The 21951-nt window shown below is 33.8% G+C and overlaps 1 protein-coding gene across 2 annotated transcripts in view; it reads right to left on the reverse strand.

The window, feature by feature from the left end:
• The window catches only part of DAGLB (diacylglycerol lipase beta), a 43592-nt gene that overhangs the window by 17777 nt on the left and 3864 nt on the right, over positions 1–21951 (reverse strand). The window contains exons 1-3 of one of the 2 annotated variants that reach the window (XM_031941898.1): positions 19869–20341; positions 3252–3426; positions 441–699 (exon numbers count right to left, since the gene is read on the reverse strand). In XM_031941898.1, coding sequence (XP_031797758.1) covers positions 441–699; positions 3252–3394 — 402 coding nt within the window. In that variant the 5' untranslated portion in view covers positions 3395–3426; positions 19869–20341. Of the gene's footprint in view, positions 1–440; positions 700–3251; positions 3427–19868; positions 20342–21951 lie in introns of those variants that run through there. The other variant, XM_003761480.4, reaches the window with a different exon arrangement.

Below are 21951 nucleotides of genomic sequence, written 5' to 3' on the forward strand. Positions count from 1 at the left end.
ATAGCCCTGGAAAAATTTATAATAACACTATTCTCTACTTCTACAGCTAACACAAGCTATTCTTTCAAAATATACTATTTTCTTTCTTTTCATATGAAATTAAAAAGCAAGCAGCACATGACTGTCTTTTTCTATCTTGGGATCCTAAAGTAAGAAAGTTATTCTTCCCACAAATAGTTGAACAAAAGATATATATAAAAGATTTTTCTTGAATGAATGCATGAACGTAAATAAAGAATTAGAAGCTTGGTTATTTTATCCCTTCTCTTTACATATATTTTCATACAACAGAAAAATTTGGCCAAAACTTTATAGTTATACTGAATCAATAGTTGTTACTGGGTGAGATAACCTATTATATAAAACTGATAAAATTTGAAAAATACTAGAAGTATTTAATCAAACAAAAGAGAAAAATAGATCAAATTCTTTCAGCTTACTGAAAAGTAGGTTGAGAAAAGCTCTGCTGTACTGGAAAAAGCAACTCGAGTGTGGTCATCTTTCCCAACACAACAGCATATTAACTTGATCCTGGTTTCCCAGACACTTCTTGCTGCTGTCTTGAGGCCATTCAATAATTGGCTTGAATCATTAGTATCCAGGTGATCTGTACCAGAAGTAGAATAAGGAGACATTTTCCCTCCCAGTGGATCAAAGACAATAATAACGGTAACCACAGTGGAAGCGATGATTATCCAACTGAAAAATAGAAAAGAAGAAGATTAGTGACCATTCAAATATATTTTCTTACATTCAAATAAAGAATCCTATAGCTTTTACTCCTAGGAGCAAATACTTCAAAACTCTATTTATACTCAATATGATGACTCCAACTCTAAAGATTTTTCTTTAATAAGACATGTTTTCTAGAAATTGGATTGAAAGAGACAGCTAGGTGGTGCAGTGAATAGAGCACCAGCCCTGAAGTCAGGAGGAGCTGAGTTCAAATGTAATATCAGACACTTAACTACTTCTTAGCTGTGTGATCCTGGGTAAGTCACTTCACCCCAATTCCCTCAGCAAAAAAAAAAAAAAAAAAAAAAAGAAGAAGAAGAAGAAAAAGAAATTGGGTTAAAACAAGCTAGTAATTGCATTGAAAAAAAAAATCAGTATTGTATTAATCAGAATCAAACTTGAAAAAAGAACTAAGAAAAACTCCAGAAAGAAGACAAGTACTAATGCAGAAAGCAATGGATTATGCATGAACACAGACACAGTCTCACAGTTGTTCTCCTTTCTAATTCCACAACTCAACTTTCTATAGCCTTGGTTAAGTCACTTTATTAAGAAATAAAGACACACAAAGGTTCTGATAAAGGCCTCATTTCCAAAATATATAGAGAATTAACTCTAATTTATAAAAAATCAAGCCATTCTCCAATTGAAAAATGGTCAAAGGATATGAACAGACAATTCTCAGATGAAGAAATTGAAACTATTTCTAGTCATATGAAAAGATGCTCCAAGTCATTATTAATCAGAGAAATGCAAATTAAGACAACTCTAAGATACCACTACACACCTGTCAGATTGGCTAAAATGACAGGAAAAAATAATGATGATTGTTGGAGGGGATGCAGGAAAACTGGGACATCGATGATGCATTGTTGGTGGAGTTGTGAACGAATCCAACCATTCTGGAGAGTAGTTTGGAACTATGCTCAAAAAGTTATCAAACTGTGCATACCCTTTGATCCAGCAGCATTACTACTGGGCTTATATCCCAAAGAGATCATAAAGAAGGGAAAGGGACCTGTATGAGCACGAATGTTTGTGGCAGCCCTCTTTGTAGTGGCTAGAAACTGGAAACTGAGTGAATGCCCATCAGATGGAGAATGGCTGAATAAATTGTGGTATATGAATATTATGGAATATTATTGTTCTGTAAGAAATGACTAACAGGATGATTTCAGAAAGGCCTGGAGAGACTTACACGAACTGATGCTGAATGAAATGAGCAGGACCAGGAGATCATTATATACTTCAACAACAATACTATATGATGACCAGTTCTGATGGACCTGGCCATCCTCAGCAACGAGATCAACCAAATCATTTCCAATGGAGCAGTAATGAACTGAACCAGCTACGCCCAGAGAAAGAACTCTGGGAGATGACTAAAAACCATTACATTGAATTCCCAATCCCTATATTTATGCCCACCTGCATTTTTGATTTCCTTCACAAGCTAATTGTACAATATTTCAGAGTCTGATTATTTTTGTACAGCAAAATAACTGTTTGGTCATGTAAAAAAAAAAAAAAAGAAATAAAGACACAGAAAAGTTAAGAAAACAGGCAAATGTAACATCTCATAAGATATCTTGAAAATTCAGCAGGTACTGACTATAATTTACTTTGATCACTTCAGAAGGCAACATAGTACTAAAGAATTTTGTCACAAACTATGAGATGCTAGACATTTTTTTGAAAAAAAATTTTTTTGGGGGAAGGGAAGCTGGGTCTCCTTATCCTGCCTAGGATGTAAATGTAGTGGCCACTAAAGGGAGTGATGTTAATACTGATTAGCATATAAACAACTAGCTCCATTTTTCTGATCTGGGCCATTTTGTACCTTAGATAGTTTGATGGCCCTCCATTTGGGGAGGGAGGGAGAGAGGCTTACTCCATATTGGCATAGGTCTCAGTCTATCACCTGATTGCTTTTAGCCTTCTTGTACCTCAGAATTTCCTAACTTAATTAGGCAGTCCAACAGCCTCAGCCTCACCAAGTAGCCACCATGACCAGCACATTTTTTTCTCTGAAATCTTTAAAGCAACAAGGATATTAAACTAGTTGATCATGAGGTTACTCTTAGAAATACATTTCTATGGTATGATAATGATGATAAACCCTAGCACAATTTCCAAGCCATTATGATGACAATTTTATCTTCTTCTTCTTTAGTTTATTTCCTTATTATATAATTGCTATTTTTTTTCCCTTCTTACAAAGTGAAAAGCAGGCATACAAATGAGGACAAAAAATATCCAAAGCAATGAAAACAAGCAAGCAGGTGGACAAAAATAAATAAATGGAAAATGGCCTATATATGTTACAACTAAACAGATATGAATCTTTGAAAATCAAGTAGTTCTTTGTAAATTCTTATGTTTCAAAAAAAAAAAAGGATTTTTCTTGTGATGTAATAAAACCTCGGGACTAAATACCACTATTAACTAGGAAGGTTCATTTACCCGTTTCAAATATTTTTTCTAAGAAGAAACAAAAATAGAAAATAAGGACTCACCTGACAATGACTGTTGCAATTATGGCATTCACAACTGTCTTATCACAATGAACACCACTGTCTGCTATCCAAGCTACCCCCAAAGAAGCCCAAATCATTTCTGGCAAAAATAATGCTAGACGAATATAAATCAGTTTGGGCATAGACTTCCGGGGTCCAGGATTACAAATGGTTCCTGAAATAAAAAAGTATGTTTAATTAACTGAACTCCAAAACAAACAAACAAAAAAATTAAATACAAATGTAAAAATATAAATACATAAGCATATACATATGATAAAAATTTAGAAAAGATAGTCTTTGGCTTAAATAGCCTATCTACATTTACATACCAGTAATTAACTACCTAAAACTAAGGATAAATTATCAAGGTATAGGAAATGGTTGCCTCAAAAAAAAAAAAAAAAAAAAAATCCTTAAAGCCAGAAACATGTAGTACAGTTATTCTACATTTTTAAAAATGCCTCTGGGTCAAAATCATGAGGAAAGAAGAATCCCTTGCTATTGCAGTTTTTAATATCAACAAACATGTGATCTGTATCTTCTAACCAGTTTCTAAAACTTCACAATATTTTACTCAAAAAGCCTTACCTATTCCCCTTTTATAAAGGAATTTAATTATTAATTAATTACATTACTGATATACTGAATTTTATACTTAGACATACCAACATAAACAATTTGGAAAATTTATTACCATGATATTTATTCATTACCTTTGCTCTTACACATGTGATGCTGACAAGAGGTCCACTACAACTTTATATTCTATAACCTTAAAGGGACCCTTACTACTGCTAGCAACTGTATCATACTTCACTTATCAAGATCCTGCTTTCCAAACTGATTTTTCCAAAGCTTTTTGAACTTCCTATGACTTCCCTCCCACTTTCTCAGCAGAGAATATTGCCTTCATGTTTTACAGAAAATTATTTGTTCACTGTGAACTTCCTCTTGCCCATCTTTTATCATTCTGGTGCCTTTTGCCACTCTCCTCCTTCAACCTTATATAACATGATGAAGTAGCCTTACCTTAACAAGGCAAACTCTTTGTACTTGTTCAAAGGATCTGATTCCATCTTGTTTCCTCCAGACTGCCTGCTCTGTCATTCCCAATCTTTTACTTATTTTCATTCTTTTCCACTCTACTGGCACATTCTCTATTGCCTACAAAAATGCCCATGCCTTCCCTATTCTGGAAAAAAAAAAAAAAAAAAAAAAAAAAAACAACAACAAAAACACCTCACTTCCATCCCCACTTCTATTTGTCCTTTATCTTTTTTGCCCTTTGTAAATTCCTTGAAAAAAATTGTTTACTAAAGTTGCCTCTACATTCTCTTAACCCCTTACAACATGGCTTCCAATCACATCATCCCACCAAACCTGCTCTTTTCAAAGTTAATGATTTCTTATTTGTCAAATCCAATGGTTTTCCTTCTTGAAACTCTTTTCTCTCTAGGATTTTAAGATATCACACTCTCCTTTTTCCTTTTATCTCTCTGACTGATACTTCTCTGTCTCCTTTGTTGGATCCTTTTTTTAGATCACATCCTCAAAACATAGGTGTCCCTCAGGCATTTGTCCTGGATCCTCGTTTTCTTCTCCCTCTATACCACTTTACCCCATGAGCTCATCAGCTCCCATGGATTTAATTACCATCTCTATACTGATGAGCCTTAAATCTACCTTGCCTGCCACAATCTCCCTGCTGACTTTCAATCTTGTATTTGTAGCTGCATTTTAGACATCTCAAACTAAATGTCCAGTACACATCTTAAAATTAACATGTGAAATCTCTCTCCACTCCCACCTGTCTATCAGCCAATAATTTTTCCTAAAACTCAGGTCACTTTCTTACACAATAAACTCCAGTGGGATTCCTATTATCTCCATGAGTAAATAGAAAATGCTCTGTTTGGCATTCAAACCCTTCCATAACTTAGCCCCCTTACTTTTTAAATTTTCTTCTACTTTACTTCTCAACATGTAGTCTTTAATCCAGTGACCCTGGCTATTCTTGGATACATCACAAAGAGGACACTCCATCTCTCAACTCCAAGTATTTTCTCTTTCTCCATGCCTGGAATGCTCTCTCTATTCCAATTCAACTTTTGACCATCCTGGTTTCCTTTAAGTCCCAAATAAAATTTCACCTTCTAGAGGAAGCCTTTCCCAGCTTCTCTTAATTCTGGTATTTTCATTCTGTTAATTACCATTTTTATAGCTTGCTTGTATATATTTGTTTGTATATTGTCTCCCCCATTAGATTATAAGGGTCTTGGGGGCAAACACTGTCTTTTGTTTCTTTTTATATCCCCATACTTCACACAGTGCCTGGCAAAATAGTAGGTACTTAATAAATAAATGCTGACTGATTGATTGGCCATCCAAATGAAAATAATATGCCAAATAGTTTAAATTTAAAGGAAACAAATAGGAAAAATTATTTGACAGAATTGAAAATATTTTCCTAATAACTATACTACATTTTCTTTCAAAAGTTATATTACTTTACAGTTACATTTCAAATTTTGCTACTTCCTTAACTTCAACCATACTGTTATTCTCTTCCTAATTCTTCCTCTACCTTGTTTATTTCATCCAGCTCTATTTGCTAGAAGATCATACATCATTTTACCAGCCCCTTAACTATATGTGTCCTTCAAAGTTCCATCCTGGCTCCCCTTCTCTTTTTACAATCTCTCTACTTGAACCCATCAACTCTTATCAATTCAATTATAATTTCTAGACAAAAGAATTCCAAATGGTATTATTCATCCCTAATCTTTTTATAGAACTCCAGTTTCACATCACAAATTGCTTGATGGACATTTCCATCTGAACATACTAATAGTATACCAGGAATAATGAATTAAAATCAATAGGAATCTTAAAAATCATCTAATCCAACCCCCTCATTTTATAGATGAAGACACTAGAAGATGAAGTTCTAGAAGCAATAAAGGACTTCCTCAAGGTTACACAAGTAGTAAGTGGCACAGCCAGCATTTGAAATTAGTTTTTCTGATTTCAAATTCTTATACACACACACACACACACACACACACACACACACACACAATGTATACATAACAACATTGTTAAAAGAATGTTAATATTAAATGTTAAAAGAAGAAAGCCTAGATAATTTCACAATAAATTAATAAAAGTTAGGCATATTAAAGGTGTGGGGGTTTTTTTTGAGCATAACATCATAGAAGGCAAAATCCCATCATTAAATATCCCTTAGCATTAGGGATTGAAGGGTGCATGAACTAATGACTTCATCAAATATGGCATTTCATATGTTTACTGTAATCAAAGCATTATTTCATAACCTTAAATACCAATTAATTTAAGCAACAAATACTAAGTCAACTTGTTGAAATACTGAAAGAAATAATGTTCGTAAATCTAAATTTGAATAAGAAGTTCCTCTGGGGTGTGTGACAGTTAAGCAAAACTGTAATGCATAGGTCTACCAGGCTAGTTGGCCACAACCAACCTTTACAGACATTTCACATATATACCCCATATACTTACTACTTTACATGACCTACTACTTGTTTCCAGATTGGGCATTCTATCTCTTGCTTCTATGGCTTTGCAAAGACTCTCCTCCATGCTTGCAGTGCACTTTCTACTCATCTCTATCTCTTTTAATACTCTGCTTTCTTTAAGGTTTGGCTCTGTACCACTTTCTATGAGAAAGTTTTCTTAAATTATTTTATATTTACTTTTTCCATTTACATGTTGTATCCTAGAGTTAAACGGAAGCTCTCTAATGACATGTCGTTTGTTTTTAATCTCCAGCACCCAATGGTTTATACCTGAAAAGTTTACTGAATGACTGAAAATGCTTCCTACCAGTTTTCCATTTTGCTTGCTGTTATGTGTTCACACGTGCAAAAATTGTTGTTCAAGTGGACTCTATTATAGTGAATCAAGCACGCATGTATATAAAAATCTTATGTTGCTATATGGATATTTGACTTGTCAGCCACTAGAGGGAAGCAGAGAATAATACTTGTTCTGGAAACATTTCTTAAAGCGAACTTTCAGGCATCTTAAGAAAATTTAGTAATAATCAGCAGCACAATGGATATGAAAGGACAACTAATGCTATTGTTTATTGTTGTTCAGTCATTTCAATTGTATACAATTCTTTGTGACCTCATTTGGGATTTTCTTGACAAAAATACTGGAATAGTTTCCCATTTCCTTCTCCAGTTCATTTTAGAGATGAAGAAACTGAGGCAAAGTGGGTAAATGACTTGCCTAGCAAGTCACACAGCTAGTAATTCTTTGAACTCGGGTCTCCCTAACTCTAGGCCCAGTGCTCTACCCCAGAGTGCCATCTAGCTTCCCTAATACTATTACTAGTATTATATTAATAAGATAATTAGCAAATGCAAAAATGTGAGCAATAGATATTTGTTGATTAAAGTTGAGGGCTTTTTGTTTCAAGTGTCTTAATCAATGGGCAAATTTCAAAATAAAGTTTATTTTCAGACTCACAATGAAAAGGATTAGCTTATGTGTTGGAATTGTGCAAGACTTTAGGAATTCAAAAAATTAAACTGATCCTTATTCTCAAAGACCTAATAAAATTCTAATGGAATACAAATACATAAACAAGTATAAAGATAAGGGAGGGACTGACCTATGACTTCACTGGTATATAAAGAACTCCCTAGTGAGGAAACTCCACTTATGGTTCCATAATAAAGAAAATGTCTGGTGAGGAACCCTCCTTTATGGTTTGAGTTACCTAGAACAATAAGTAACTTGCTTAGGATTACATAGCCATTAGGTGTCTTTCTGGATTAAAGTTGATTCTCTATCCACTCTTTTGCTGTCTCTTTCTATAAGCATAGAGAGAAGAAATCAAAGGATAAATTCTAATAAATGCAAAATAGAGAAGAAAAGCACCAACATTTGGGGGAGAGACTAGGTTAGGCTTTGTGTAAAAGACGGGGCTTGGAATTTGAAGGAAAAGGAATTCTGTGAAGTTGAGGAGCATTCTGAGGATGAGATCATGGGGAACAATAACTCAATGGAAAAACAAAGAGTAGAGAGATGGAATACTGAGAACAGAGCTCAGTTTGGTGGAGTATAGGAAAATGTCCCATTGCAGAGTATCTAATGAGACTAAAAAGATAGATTGGACCAGGTAACAAAGACTTTTAAAAACTAAATAAAGGAGTTTCCATTTTATTCTAGAAGCAACAGGGAACCAGCAAAGTTATTGAATAGAAGAGTGGCATGGTCTCGAGATTGCTCATGAGTGAAACATTTTTTTAAGAGCTATGAGGAAACTGGATTAGAGTAAAAAAAACTTGAGGAAAAAAACTGTGAAACTGTTGCAATAATCAAGAACTAAGGGAGTGACAATATGAAAATTCCTCCAATTCCTCTACTTCTCAGTACTTTCTTAATCATTTCTACTCTGACATCACTATTCTCCCTTCTAAAAGTAAGCAACTTAACTTGACACTATCCTTACCCTTGGCCTTGGCCAGTTAATCCTTGTCAAACCACAGCCATAGATTACTCCAATCATGTAATTCCATTCATATGATTTTGAAGACAGTGGGAGAAAGACAAACTCCTCTGACTGGGTACACTACAAATTCACATTTTACACTTCGATGAGACCTACACTACAGCATTACTTCTCCCTAATTGATTCTCTAACTCACTCTGCACAAAAGCTCTGCCAGACCTCTTCCCCTATTCTCAATTGAGGATCTGTTCTCTTAAGTGGTTGAGAAAATTGAGGCCATTCTCTGTGAATATCTTCTACTCCCCCTTTCTTCATCTCAAAAATCCTTTAACATCTTTTATTTTTCTCCTTTCTTGACCTAATAAGGAATAAGGTCCTCCTTATCTAGATCAACTTCAAACAAAAGTTGATTCAGACAACTCATTTATACCTTCCCCTTTCTCACTAATCTTCAACCTCCAAGGTTCTCTATTGATTCCTTTTCTAACGGCTATCAAACATGACTGAGTGAGATTCCTCAATCAAAAAAAAGAAAAAAAAAAAAAACTTCACAACTACAATCCTAAAGCTAACATTACCTTCCCTTTCACAGCTAAACTTTTAGAAAAACAATACCCACTACTTCTACATTCTGTCCTCTCACTCAACCCTTTTCAACATGACTTCCAACCATTAAGTGCTCTCTCCAAAATTGCCAATTAATTCAAAACTTCTCTCAACTTATCATCTTCTCAAAACTTATCTCAATCTTAATTTCTATATTACATTTGATATTGCTGATCTCCCCAAAACTCTATAGCCTCTTTGAGTTTTTATGATACAACATTTTTTATATTTTTTCCTATTTGTCTGACTGGTCTGCAGTCTCCTTTGCCAACTTATTCATATCATGGCTCCTAACAATGTTCCCTAGGGCTTTGTGTGTGTATTTATCTCTGTCTTTAAAATGTATGGTCCTATGTGTACATATATTATATTTAACATATATTTTAACATATTTAACATGTATTGGTCGACCTGCCATCTGGGGGAAGGGGTGGGGAGAAGGAGGGAAAAATGGGAACAAAAGGTTTTGCAGTTGTGTCAATGTTGAAAAATTACCCATGCATATATCCTGTAAATAAAAAGTTAAAATAATAATAATAAAAAAAGAAATAATGTGGAAAAAAATAAAATGTATGGTCCTTTAGGAAACAAAACAAAACAAAACAAACTTATTTCATTACTATTTGTATGCTCAGTGCCTAGCACAGTGCTTGGCATATAGTGCTTAACAAATACTTACTCATTACATTAATACTTATCAGCACAGAATTAAAAACAAAAGCTTGAGTCAATACAAAATAGAATATTTTAATCAAAATTCTTCTATAGCCCAAGGGTAGGATTCCATAATTAAACATAAAGAATGAAATGTGGCTTTTTTCTTTTTTTAAATCTCAACTTTGGATTTTCCCAATTAAATCTTTATAGGCAACAAGACAGAATAACATCCGAGTTTCCTTCTATTCCAAACATATAAACTAGGTTGTGCCTTTTTTGAGAACCATATATGAATCCAATTTTTTAAAAGTATATGAGACAGGTACTTTTTATTAAATGAGAATTTTAAACATCAGATGGAAATAATTACTCCAAAAGGCACTTATAAGATGAAAGTCTGTTTTTTTATTTCATGCTTACAAATTTACCATGGAATGTCTGTTTTGGGGAAGTAAAGTGATGAGTCACTATATTAAAGGTTGCCTTTCAAATGACTCAGTTACTAGAACAGTCTAACCACAAACCTTATGAAATAAAAAAAAAAAACAATAAATTATCTACATGGAAGATATAGTGATCCTAAAACTTTCTGCTCAATGTATTCAAAATTAATTTGGTTTCATGACTAAAAATATCATAAGTGTATCAAAACTAATGGCAGTAATGTTAGACTTCTAGTCCTAGCAAACCTAGTCCTAGCTTCTAGTCCTAGCAAACCCATTTAGCACAACAGCAGCAACATCTAGAATACAAATGGATAAGACTATGCCAGTCATACCTACACCATTCAAGAGTGTAGACATTTATAACCGCTCTTTTCATGGTGCTAATTTTCAATTGGGAAATGACTAAACAAGTTGTATATGAATATAAAGGAATATTATTGTGCAATAAGAAATGACGAGCAGGCAAATTTCAAAAACTTGGAAAGACTTGTTCAAACTGGTGCAAAGTGAAATGAGCAGAACCAGGAGAACGTTGTACATAGTATCAGCAACACTGTGTGATATCAACTATGAATGGCTTAGCTCTTCTCAGTAACACAATATCCAGAAACTCATGATGGAAAATGCTATTCACATTCAGATAAAGAACTGATGGGCTCTGAATGCAGACTGAAGAAACAGACCTAGTAACTTGCCTAAGGTGACACAGGTACTAAGTGCAAAGCATTGAGATTTGAACCTATTTTCTAACTCCCTTTATACCAATACAACCTATATCAGACTGCTTATCATTTTAGGAAAAGGGGAGGGGAGAGAAAAAAACTGGAACTAAAAATCTTGTAAAAATGAATGCTAAAAACTGTCCTTAGATAGAATTGGGGAAAAAATAAAATATTATTTTTAAAAGATTATGTAGACAGAAGTAGACCATAGCACAAAGTCCCAATTCAGAAATGGATGCCAAACATATGCGTGCTTACCTGAGTCCCCTAAACACAGTGAAGAAAATCTATGGATTAAGCGAAGCCCAAGAAGGAAACCCAAGAAAGAGTAATTCCAAAACAGGTACTAACATCTCCAGAAAAAAAGAATGGCTCAAACATAAAGACTCCAGAGATGTGCATAAGAAATTAAATAAGTTGAAGGTAATGATGCTATTCAGGAAAACAAATAAAGTGAAAATAACTTAGAACATGTTTTATAAAAATATATTTACATAGTATATTTCCTTAAAAAATAGAATGAGGCAACTAGAACTCCACAAAGCTACAAAGAAATACCATTTTGATGAACAATTTTCAGATGAAGAAATTAAAATCATTTCTAGTCATATGAAAAGGTGCTCTAAATCACTATTGATCAGAGAAATGCAAATTAAGACAACTATGAGATACCATTACACATCTCTCAGATTGGCTAAGATGTGATAAGAAAAAATAATGACAAATTTTGGAGGGGATGTGGGAAAAACTGGGACAGTAATACATTGTTGATGGAATTGTGAACAAATCTAGCCATTCTGGAGAGCAACTATAGTTGCACTGAAACTATGCTCAAAAAGTTATCAAACTGTGCATACCCTTTGATCCAGCAGTGTTTCTATTGGGCTTATATCCCAAAGAGATCTTAAAGGAAGGAAAGGGACCCATATGTGCAAAAATGTTCATGGCAGCCCTTTTTGTAGTAGCAAGAAACTGGAAACCGAGTGGATGCCCATTATTTGGAGAGTGGCTGAATAAATTATGGTATATGAATGTTATGAGATATTATTGTTTTATAAGAAACAATCAGCAGGATAATTTTAGAAAGGTCTGGAGAGGCTTACATGAACTGATGCTAAGGGAAATGAGCAGAACCATAAGATCATTGTACATGGCAATAAGATTATACAATGATCAATTCTGATGGACATGGCTCTTTCCAACAATAAGATGAGTGAAGTTCCAATGATCTTGTGATGATGAGATTCATTTACACTCAGAGAGAGGACTGTAGGAACTGAATGGATCACAACATAGCATTTTCACTCTTTTTGTTGTTGTTTGCTTGCATTTTGTTTTCTTTCTCATTTTTTCTTTTTTGATCTGATTTTTTCTTGTGCAGCAAGATTATTGTATAAATATGTATACATATGATGAATTTAACATATATTTTAACATATTTAACATAAAAAAATACCATTTTGTCAGAAGATGGAAAAAAAGAGATTTGAAGTAAATCTAAGATATCTAGTGGCAAAAACAAATCATGTAAAAAGATTAATGAGAGATAATTTAAGAATCATTAGACTCTCTGAAAATTACAACTAAATAAAAAGTCTTGATATATTTCAAGAAATCATTAACTAATACTACCTCCATCTACTAGAACCAGAAGACAAAGTAAAAATGGAAAAAATTTACTGGTTACTGGTTAAAAGAAACCCCAAACTAAAAATATTCAATAAGGTCATAGTCAAAATCCAGTTTTCAAATTAAAGAAAAAATTACTATAGGCAATTCACGAAAGAACACAAATACTAAGAAATCAATGTTAGAATCACATAAGACTATGCTAGAAAGAAAATTTTTTTAATAAAATATGCAGAAGGCATAAAAAACAGGCTTACAACCAACAAACACTTAAAACACTTACTCTGCAAAACTGAATACTACCCAAAGAATGGACTTTAACAGAAAATTTTCAAGCAATTCTTGATGAAAAGTTGCAAATAGAAACTTTGAAATACAAACACAGGAAAGTCAAGAGAAACCTAGAAAAAATTAGAAACAAAACAGGTACCCATCAGTTGGGGAATGGCTGAGTAAATCATGGCATGTTAATGTAATGTAATATTATTCTGCTATAAGAAAAGACAGAGAAAGTTAGGAGGATTTGTATGAAGTGCTACAGTATGAACTGAGCAAACCCAGAAAAAGCTGAAGAACTGTCATCTATGCAATGCTCCATCATGAAAAATGATGTTTTCTACCTACCAGTAGAGAAGTAAAGGATGAGGGATGTAGAATAAAATATGTTTTTATACACAGTTAATGTATGAATTTGTTTTGTGTAACTATACTTGTAACATGAGAGGGCTTCTATCTTTTTCTTGGAAAAAGACTCAAAAGGAAAAGTATTAATGATACTAATAAAAAATGAAAAAGGAAAAGAAAAAGGCAATTAAACAGAGTTGACCACTTCACTCAAAAGCACAGCAGGGGAACAGAACTTTGGCTCTGGTACATTGCCCCAATTCAGGAACTAATACTACAGAAATCACTATACAGAAGAAAATATAATCATCACATGGAATTATTCAAGATTCAGAGATACCCCAAACAATCCAACCCAGAAAGTAAAACCTACAACAACTGAAAGCAGAAATTCAAAAGATTAAACAACTATATGAATCCATGAAAGAAATGCCAAAAATAAAAAATAAAATAAAGCTCTGGAGAATAGAAATGGAAGGAGAGAATAAATAGCTTAAGATGAAAAGTGGTGAATCTTAGTAACAAACTCCCTGAAAATTAAAAGACCACAGAGCAATCAATCATTGTATAAGAAAAAAAGAAACATTAGGAGAAAATCATAAAATTGAAAACATAAGGTATCTGCTATCAAAAACAACTGACCTAGAACACAGTTCAAAGAAAGATAATTTAAGAATCAGACTCCCTGGAAACTATGATCTTAGAAAAAAAAAAAAAAGAGACTGGACACTAAATCTTTCTAAAAAACGTTTATTAAATTTTTTTTCTTTTATATTTAATGGGCATTATCTAGCTTCTCTCCCATGAGGGGGGAGGGGCAAGTGGGAAGGAGGAAGAGAAACTAAAATGCTCATTAAAAAAGGACATAAAGGAAGGGAAACTAGCCAAGACTTCAGAGTAGGAGGAAATAGTAAGTAGTACAGTTCAATTTATCTAACATTTAAAAAGAGCACCAGAAGAGTGATTAAGAATTCTAAGGAAAAAGAATAGAGGTCATCTTTCTAGTCCAAGACCACAAATTTGCCGCACAGATTGGTGACCAAGTCAGCAATTGTGGAAGAAAGTTAGAGTGAGATCTTGAAGGCAGACCACATTAGAGTAGAAAATGTCCACAATGATGTATGGAGCTCTGAAACAGGACCTCTGACTCAACCACTGGGTGCATAATGGACACAGAGCTGATGCTGTAGCCCAAAAATAGAACATGGATTCATTCCCAAAAGAAAGGGGCTTTGCTGTTTCCCTGATTCCAAAGAAGAACCTAACTCAAATTCTAACTCAGAAAACAGAACAGAGCTTCTGTTTCCTGGACCTAGGGGGGGATGCAAAAATATACTATGATCAGATTGGATTTATAGGAGGAATAGAAAATTGGATAAGGATTAGAAAAAAACATAAACATTAGTTTCATATTAGTAAACATGACAAAAAGTATGTATATATATATATATATATTAACAAATGAAGAAAAAATTTTGAAAAATATAACATTTATTTCTGTTTAAAAACAAAACAAAAAACATTTAAAATATAAAAATTGACCATGATCTTAATTTAACATGGTAAAAATCACATATCTTAACACCAAGAACCAACATAATATCTAATAAGAATAATCTAGAGTCCTCTCCAATAAAATCAGCTATAAAACAATTAAGTCCCTTGTGACTACTACTATTTGATATAGTGTTAGAAATAAGAGCTATATGACAAGACAAGAAAAGGAAGTTGAGGGAATAACATAGACAAAGAAGCAGCAAAATGAGTGTTTTGTGTAGATATGATAGCATATTAAGCACATCAGAGAGTTAACTAAAAATTAGCTGAAACAACAACTTTAGAAAAATTGCAGATATAAAATAAATCCACAAAAATTATCAGCATTTTTGTAAACCACCAACGAAATCCAGCAAGAAAAGATAAAAAAAAGCAAATGTCATATAAATAACTACAGAATGTATAAAATACTTGGGAGCATTACATATACAAAGATATACGAACCAATTACAAAACTCCATCTACAGAAATAAAGACAAACCTGACAATATATGCTATATGCTACACTAAGAGCCCCACTGGCAAAAAAGGGTGGAAGGAAAGTATATTTTCATATCTTGGTCAATAAGACAAACAAAAGACTTCAAAGTGGACTGGTTCTATTCTGGTGACTTTAGCAAAAGAAAGAAAACAAAAAGTAAAAGAATTATAGTATTGTGGAAAGAAGGAAAGGTATAGTATTTACTATTTTTATAATGAGAGTGCACTTTTAGAGTATATCAACACTGAAGAAGTGGGAATCAAGACGAATCTAAATTTTATCTGAACTAGAAAAAGGGAAATTAAGCACCTAGTTTCATGCACATACAAACAAACAGGCAAAGAGTTTGGTGTAGTAATACAAAATCCTCCACAAACAAACAAGGATAGGGAAAGGTGGAGTTCAGGGGAAGTAAAGTACCAGGAAAGGAATTATGGCAAGCAAAATAAATCAGCTTCAGAGTAGACCCTAAGAAAAAATAGAAAAGGTAAAAACCATCATCAGGATACAGACAAGATAAGGAGAAGTGAGAATGGAAGAGAAGCAAATCAGCTATAAACTTCAGTTATAAACCACTCGGCTTTTTTGGTGGTAGTGATGGTGTTTTTTGAAGCAACAGAGGTTAAATGACTCGCTTAGGATCATATAACTAGTAAGTATCTGAAATCAAATATGAACTCGGATCCTTTTGACTACAGGGCCAATGCTCTATCTACTATGCCATCTAGATGCCCCCTCCCCAAATTACTAGTTTTGATCACATTTCTTCTCTTTTATCACCTCATTTTTTGCTACAAAGTCACAGTGATCAATTTTTTCAGTTCAAAGTAGCTCTGGAACAAAGACAGAAAAATTAGCCAATATTCGAAATGGGGACTGGGACTAGCTAGAGGCATGCTGCAAGGAGAACTCTAGAGTCCAAAACTAGAGTTGAGATTGGGCACCAGGGCAGTAAAAAAAGTCTAGGGAATCCCTGAGGTAGTGCAAGGTACAAGAGTGGGTGCCATCTGGTAAGTTTGTTGCCTGCCACCCAATTCTGGGTCATAAATCCAGGGAAGAAACCATAGATCCTGAGCCTAAGGCCCAGTTGTGAAATGAGCAAGGAACAAGCTTTTGAAATAAAAGCAAGGTGTATGATGACTCTCATCCCAGGAAGAGAACAGAAACTTAGTTCCATTTTATAATTCAGTGTGGAAATCTACAGTGAAATAAGAAGTCCCAGACCAAAAGGGAACCTACAGTTCAGTCACACTGAATATGCATAGCTTTCCAATAGGCTAACAATGACTGAGTCCCACAGCAGTTGACAGAAATTCTCAAGCAAGAATAAACCAACAGATAAGGAACTGGAAACTGAGTGGATGCCCATCAACAGGAAATGGCTAAACAAGTTATGGGATATGAATGTAATGGAATATTATTATTCTATAAAAAATGACGAGCAGGCTGATTTCAGAAAAGCCTAGAAAGACTTAAATGAATTGATGCTAAGTGAAATGAGCAGAACTAGGAAAACATTGTACATATTAACAGCAAGATTGTGTGATGATCAACTATGATAGACTTAACTCTTCTCAAAAAAGCTTCTCAGCATAGATTGACTCAAAAGACATTCCAATAGACTTGGGATGGAAAATGCCATCTGCATTCAGAGAGCAAGCTATGGAGACTGAAGGCAGATCAAAGCATAATATCTTCACCCTTTAAATTTAAAAAAAATTGTTTTTTCTTTTTGTGGTTTTTCACTTTTGTTCTGATTTTTCTTTTACAGCATGACTAATATGGAAATATGCTTAATATATACATACACATATATAATCTACATCAAATCTCTTGCTATCTTGGGGAGGGAGAAGGTAAGGGAAAGAGGGAGAAAAGAAAATTTGGAACTCAAATACAAACTTGGAACTTTGGAACTACAAACTTTGGAACTCTTCCAAAAATCTTAAAGCTATCTTTATATGTAATTGGAAAAATAAACTACTACTAAAAAGCAAACCAATAGACTCAAACCTGGCTCAGGAACTCGTAGAGCTTAGAGCAGGGGAGCAATGAACAGATTTGTCCTGGATCACATTGCCCTGGGAAGAAGGTTGTGAAAACAGCAAAAAGACATAAGAAGACAGGATTTCCACTTCCTAGCACTAATATAAAATCCAAAGTCAAGAATGATAAAACAAACAAAAAAGAATCCCACCATAAAGAGCCACTATGGCAGCAAGGAACACAAATTAAGCAGAGAAAGACTGAAAATGTCAACAAGCAAAGCCTCAAAGAAAAATGCAGCTTTGGCACAAGTCCAACAACAAATCTTAGTACAATTAAATAAAAGCTGTTTTTTTTTTTTAAGAAGCTAAAATAATTAAGAACGGAAAAAATGGCAAAATTAATTAGGGCTAAAGCATAAAGTTATCAAAAGAGAATAGCTTGAAACAAGATAACTTGTAATAAGAACACTATTGAATAAGTCCTTGAAAATTAGAATCAACCAAAGAGAAGCTATACAACAAAGATTGGTGGAAAACCACGAGAACCTCAATCTCACCAGAACTAATAAAAGGAGGGAAGAAATACTACTCCCCACCCACCCACCCACATAGCTGGATACAGAAACAAAACAGAAATCAAAGAGTAAGTATAAGGGGGGAATTAGAAGGAAGGGAAGTCAGATTAATTGGGAAAAAACCAAACTCTTAAAAGAGATTGGGGGAAAAGGGAACTGGCAAAGAGAAGGAACAAGTTTAAGAGAATAAGAGATGACCTGTTACACTGTCACTGCTGCTTTTGCAAAGAAATCTTGCTTCACTTGGTTTCACAAGAAATGTCCAAATGATAACTTATATCCTGACATGAAAAAGGAATAACAGTCTAAGAGACAAGCCAAAGAGACCTCTAATTTTGGAACCACTGTCAATAAGGTCCATTTTTAACTATTCCTTGAAAGATGTACATACCACATTCAGTTAAATCAGCTCTAGGAGGAAAATTTTATCTCTAAACACTTTTATCAACAAAAAGAAAGAACAGATCAATGATTTGGACATGCAATTGAAGAAATTTTGAAAGGAACAACAAATCAAAAGCATTCAGATAATCATCAAAATGGAAATTCTGAAAATGAAGAGATTAACAAAAAACAAAGCAAAATATATTGAATTAAATCATTTACCAAGACAAGATCAAAATGGATATATGCCTTAGATATAAAGGAAGATAGAAAATTAGAAGATAAATGAATGTGGGAAATTATTTCTCCCAATTATATGCCAGTAAAACTTATGAACATTTGCAAAAATATATTTAAAAAACCAGATTAAGTGACTAACAAAGTTTGCCCAATTTTGGATGATTCCCAGATTGATCTATCCAGGTTCAATATCAACCTCCAGTTCTAAATCATCAGTTGTCCATTAGAGGTTTCAAATAGGCATCTCAAATCAATGTGAACAAAACACTGACTTTCTTCCCAAATACACTTTTCTTCCTAATAGCCCTATTTCTGTTAAGGGCTCCACTATGATTCCAGCTTCTCAAGCTCATAACCTCAGAGTCATCCATTAGTCTTCACTCTCCTTTTCCCCTTAAAACCTATCAGTTGCCAAGTTTTGTCCATTCTACCTCCAACTCTCTTATCCATCTCCTTTACTCATATTCAAGCTCTCATCACCATTTGTCTGTATTATTACAAAGCCTTCTTAATTGGCTATATCCCCACTTTCTTTCTAATTTATCCTCTACACAATGTCATATTGAGATTCCTAACAATGTCATTCACCTCTCAAGAAACTTTGGCGGCTTCCACTTGCTTCTCAGATAAAAAAACTCTTTTGATGGGTTGGCATTTCAAATCCATCACAATCTGTCACCTTTCCAAGGCATTGCACATTATTCAAACAGTCTGTGTCCAGTCAAACTGGCATACTTTTAGTTCCCCATGGATTTTTGCTTACCTTTGTTTAAGGTGTATATTTCGGATATACTCTCTCCTTAATTCAGCCCCTTAAAATCTTTCAATGTTCACATCAAATGCAACTTCATATAGGAGGCCTATCTTTATTCTCCCCTACCCAGTTGCGAATGTATTTCCCCTTATATTAGTAGTACAATGGATTCAATAAAGTCATCTTTAGAAAGATAAGCCTAAGTATAATTACCATATAATCACATTTGGCATTTGATGAGAGACTAAGGAAATGGAAGAAAATTAAATTCTATCTCAACCAAAAGAGGAAAAAAAAAAACTCAACTAGATTACTAGCTGCTTGTTAACTGAATTTTTAGCTAGTTACAAATTATCAGTGATCAAAATAGAATTTGAGAAACATGCACAAAAAAAGTCTAAGAAATTGAATATTGTATCTTAAGGGGGAAACAATTTAAATGCTATACCTTAATTTATTCAGTCCACATTTCAGAAGCAGAATCACAGAATGCAAAGTTGGAGATGACTTCAGAATCCATCTACAACTAAACAAGAATCCTTTCTAAAACATTTCCTACAAGTTGTTATTTAACTTACCAATGAAAATTTCATTTAAGTTGAACTTAGAGTAAATCTGACTGAATCCTGTACAAGACACTAACTAGCAGTATGATCGTGGGCACATGGGATCTCTAAGCCTCCAAAAGTGGGAATAACATTGGCATTATCAACATCTCTGGGTTGTTGTGAGGAAAGGACTTTTCACACCTTTTAAAATACTACATAGATGTGACCTACTTTTTTTTTTTTTAAAGAGTTCACGCTTTACTTAGAGTTTCCCCTACAATATTTTGTGTTGTTGTTCAGACCTGTCATTTTTTCAGCCTATCAAAACTACCCAGTCAGGAAAACATTTTTACAGTCAAAGGTTCTGATAAAAGCCTCATTTCCAAAATACATAGAGAATTGACTCTAATTTATAAGAAATCAAGCCATTCTCCAATTGATAAATGGTCAAAGGATATGAACAGACAATTCTCAGAAGAAGAAATTGAAACTATTTCTAGCCACATGAAAAAATGTTCCAAGTCATTATTTATCAGAGAAATGCAAATTAAGACAACTCTGAGATACCACTACACACTTGTCAGACTGGATAGAATGATAGGGAAAGATAATGCAGGATATTGGAGGGGATGTGGGAAAACTGGGACACTGATACATTGTTGGTGGAATTGTGAATACATCCCACCATTCTGGAGAACAATTTGGAACTATGCTCAAAAAAGTTATCAAACTGTGCATATCCTTTGATCCAGCAGTGTTACTACTGGGCTTATATCCCAAAGAAATCTTAAAGAAGGGAAAGGGGCCTGTATGTGCAAGAATGTTTGTGGCAGGCCTCTTTGTAGTGGCCAGAAACTGGAAACTGACTAGATGCCCAGTAATTGGAGAATGGCTGAATAAATTGTGGTATATGAATGTTATGGAATATTATTGTTCTGTAAGAAATGACCAGCAGGATGATTTCAGAAAGGCCTGGAGAGACTTACATGAACTGATGCTGAATGAAATGAGCAGGACCAGGAGATCATTATATACTTCAACAACAATACTACATGATAATCAATTCTGATGGAGGTGGTCCTCTTCAACAATATGATGAACCAAATCAGTTCCAATAGAGCAATAATGAATTGAACCAGCTACACCCAGAAAAAGAACTCTGGGAAATAAGTATGAACCACTACATAGAATTCCCAATCCCTCTATTTTTCTCTGCCTGCATTTTTTTATTTCCTTCACAGGCTAATTGTACAATATTTCAGAATCCGATTCTTTTTGTACAGCAAAATAACGGTTTGGACAGGTATATTTATTTTCTATTTAATTTATACTTTAATATATTTAACATGTATTGGTCATCCTGCCATCTAGGGGAGGGGGTGGGGGGAAGGAAGGGAAAAATTGGAACAAAAGGTTTTGCAATTGTCAATGCTGAAAAATTACCCATCCATATATCTTGTAAATAAAAAGCTATTAAAAAAAAAAACAAACTACCCAGTAGGAAAAGTTCACTGTACACCAATACAAACTATCAATTTTTCTGCAATTAAAAATTGCTCTACTTGTTATATTTGTATCTCAACTTGGCCCAATTCAATGCTTACTTATTCATTGACTTATACAAACTTAAAATAAAAAAATCATTACACTAAATTAAACCTATTTCAGTGAGGCTATCATTGTAAGTAACATTTATGAGAACTGCCATATCACGTTAGAAAGGAAAAATTACATGACAGGTATAATGATAATGACATATAGCACTTTTAAGTTTACAAAACATACATTAATTTATTTAACATTCACAACAACCCTGCACAGCAGTTGTTTTTTAAAATTCTCACTTTACCAATAAGAAAATTGTAGGATTTATTACGTAGAATTTCATGAAATGGAAATTTATTATTTTATATTGAATCCTCTCATATTCTATGTATGTTTTTTTTTCTCCTTTTCTTGTTTTGTATTTAAGTTTAAAAGGAA

The sequence above is a fragment of the Sarcophilus harrisii genome, chromosome 1, assembly GCF_902635505.1.
Source record: "Sarcophilus harrisii chromosome 1, mSarHar1.11, whole genome shotgun sequence".
Lineage (NCBI taxonomy): Eukaryota > Metazoa > Chordata > Mammalia > Dasyuromorphia > Dasyuridae > Sarcophilus > Sarcophilus harrisii.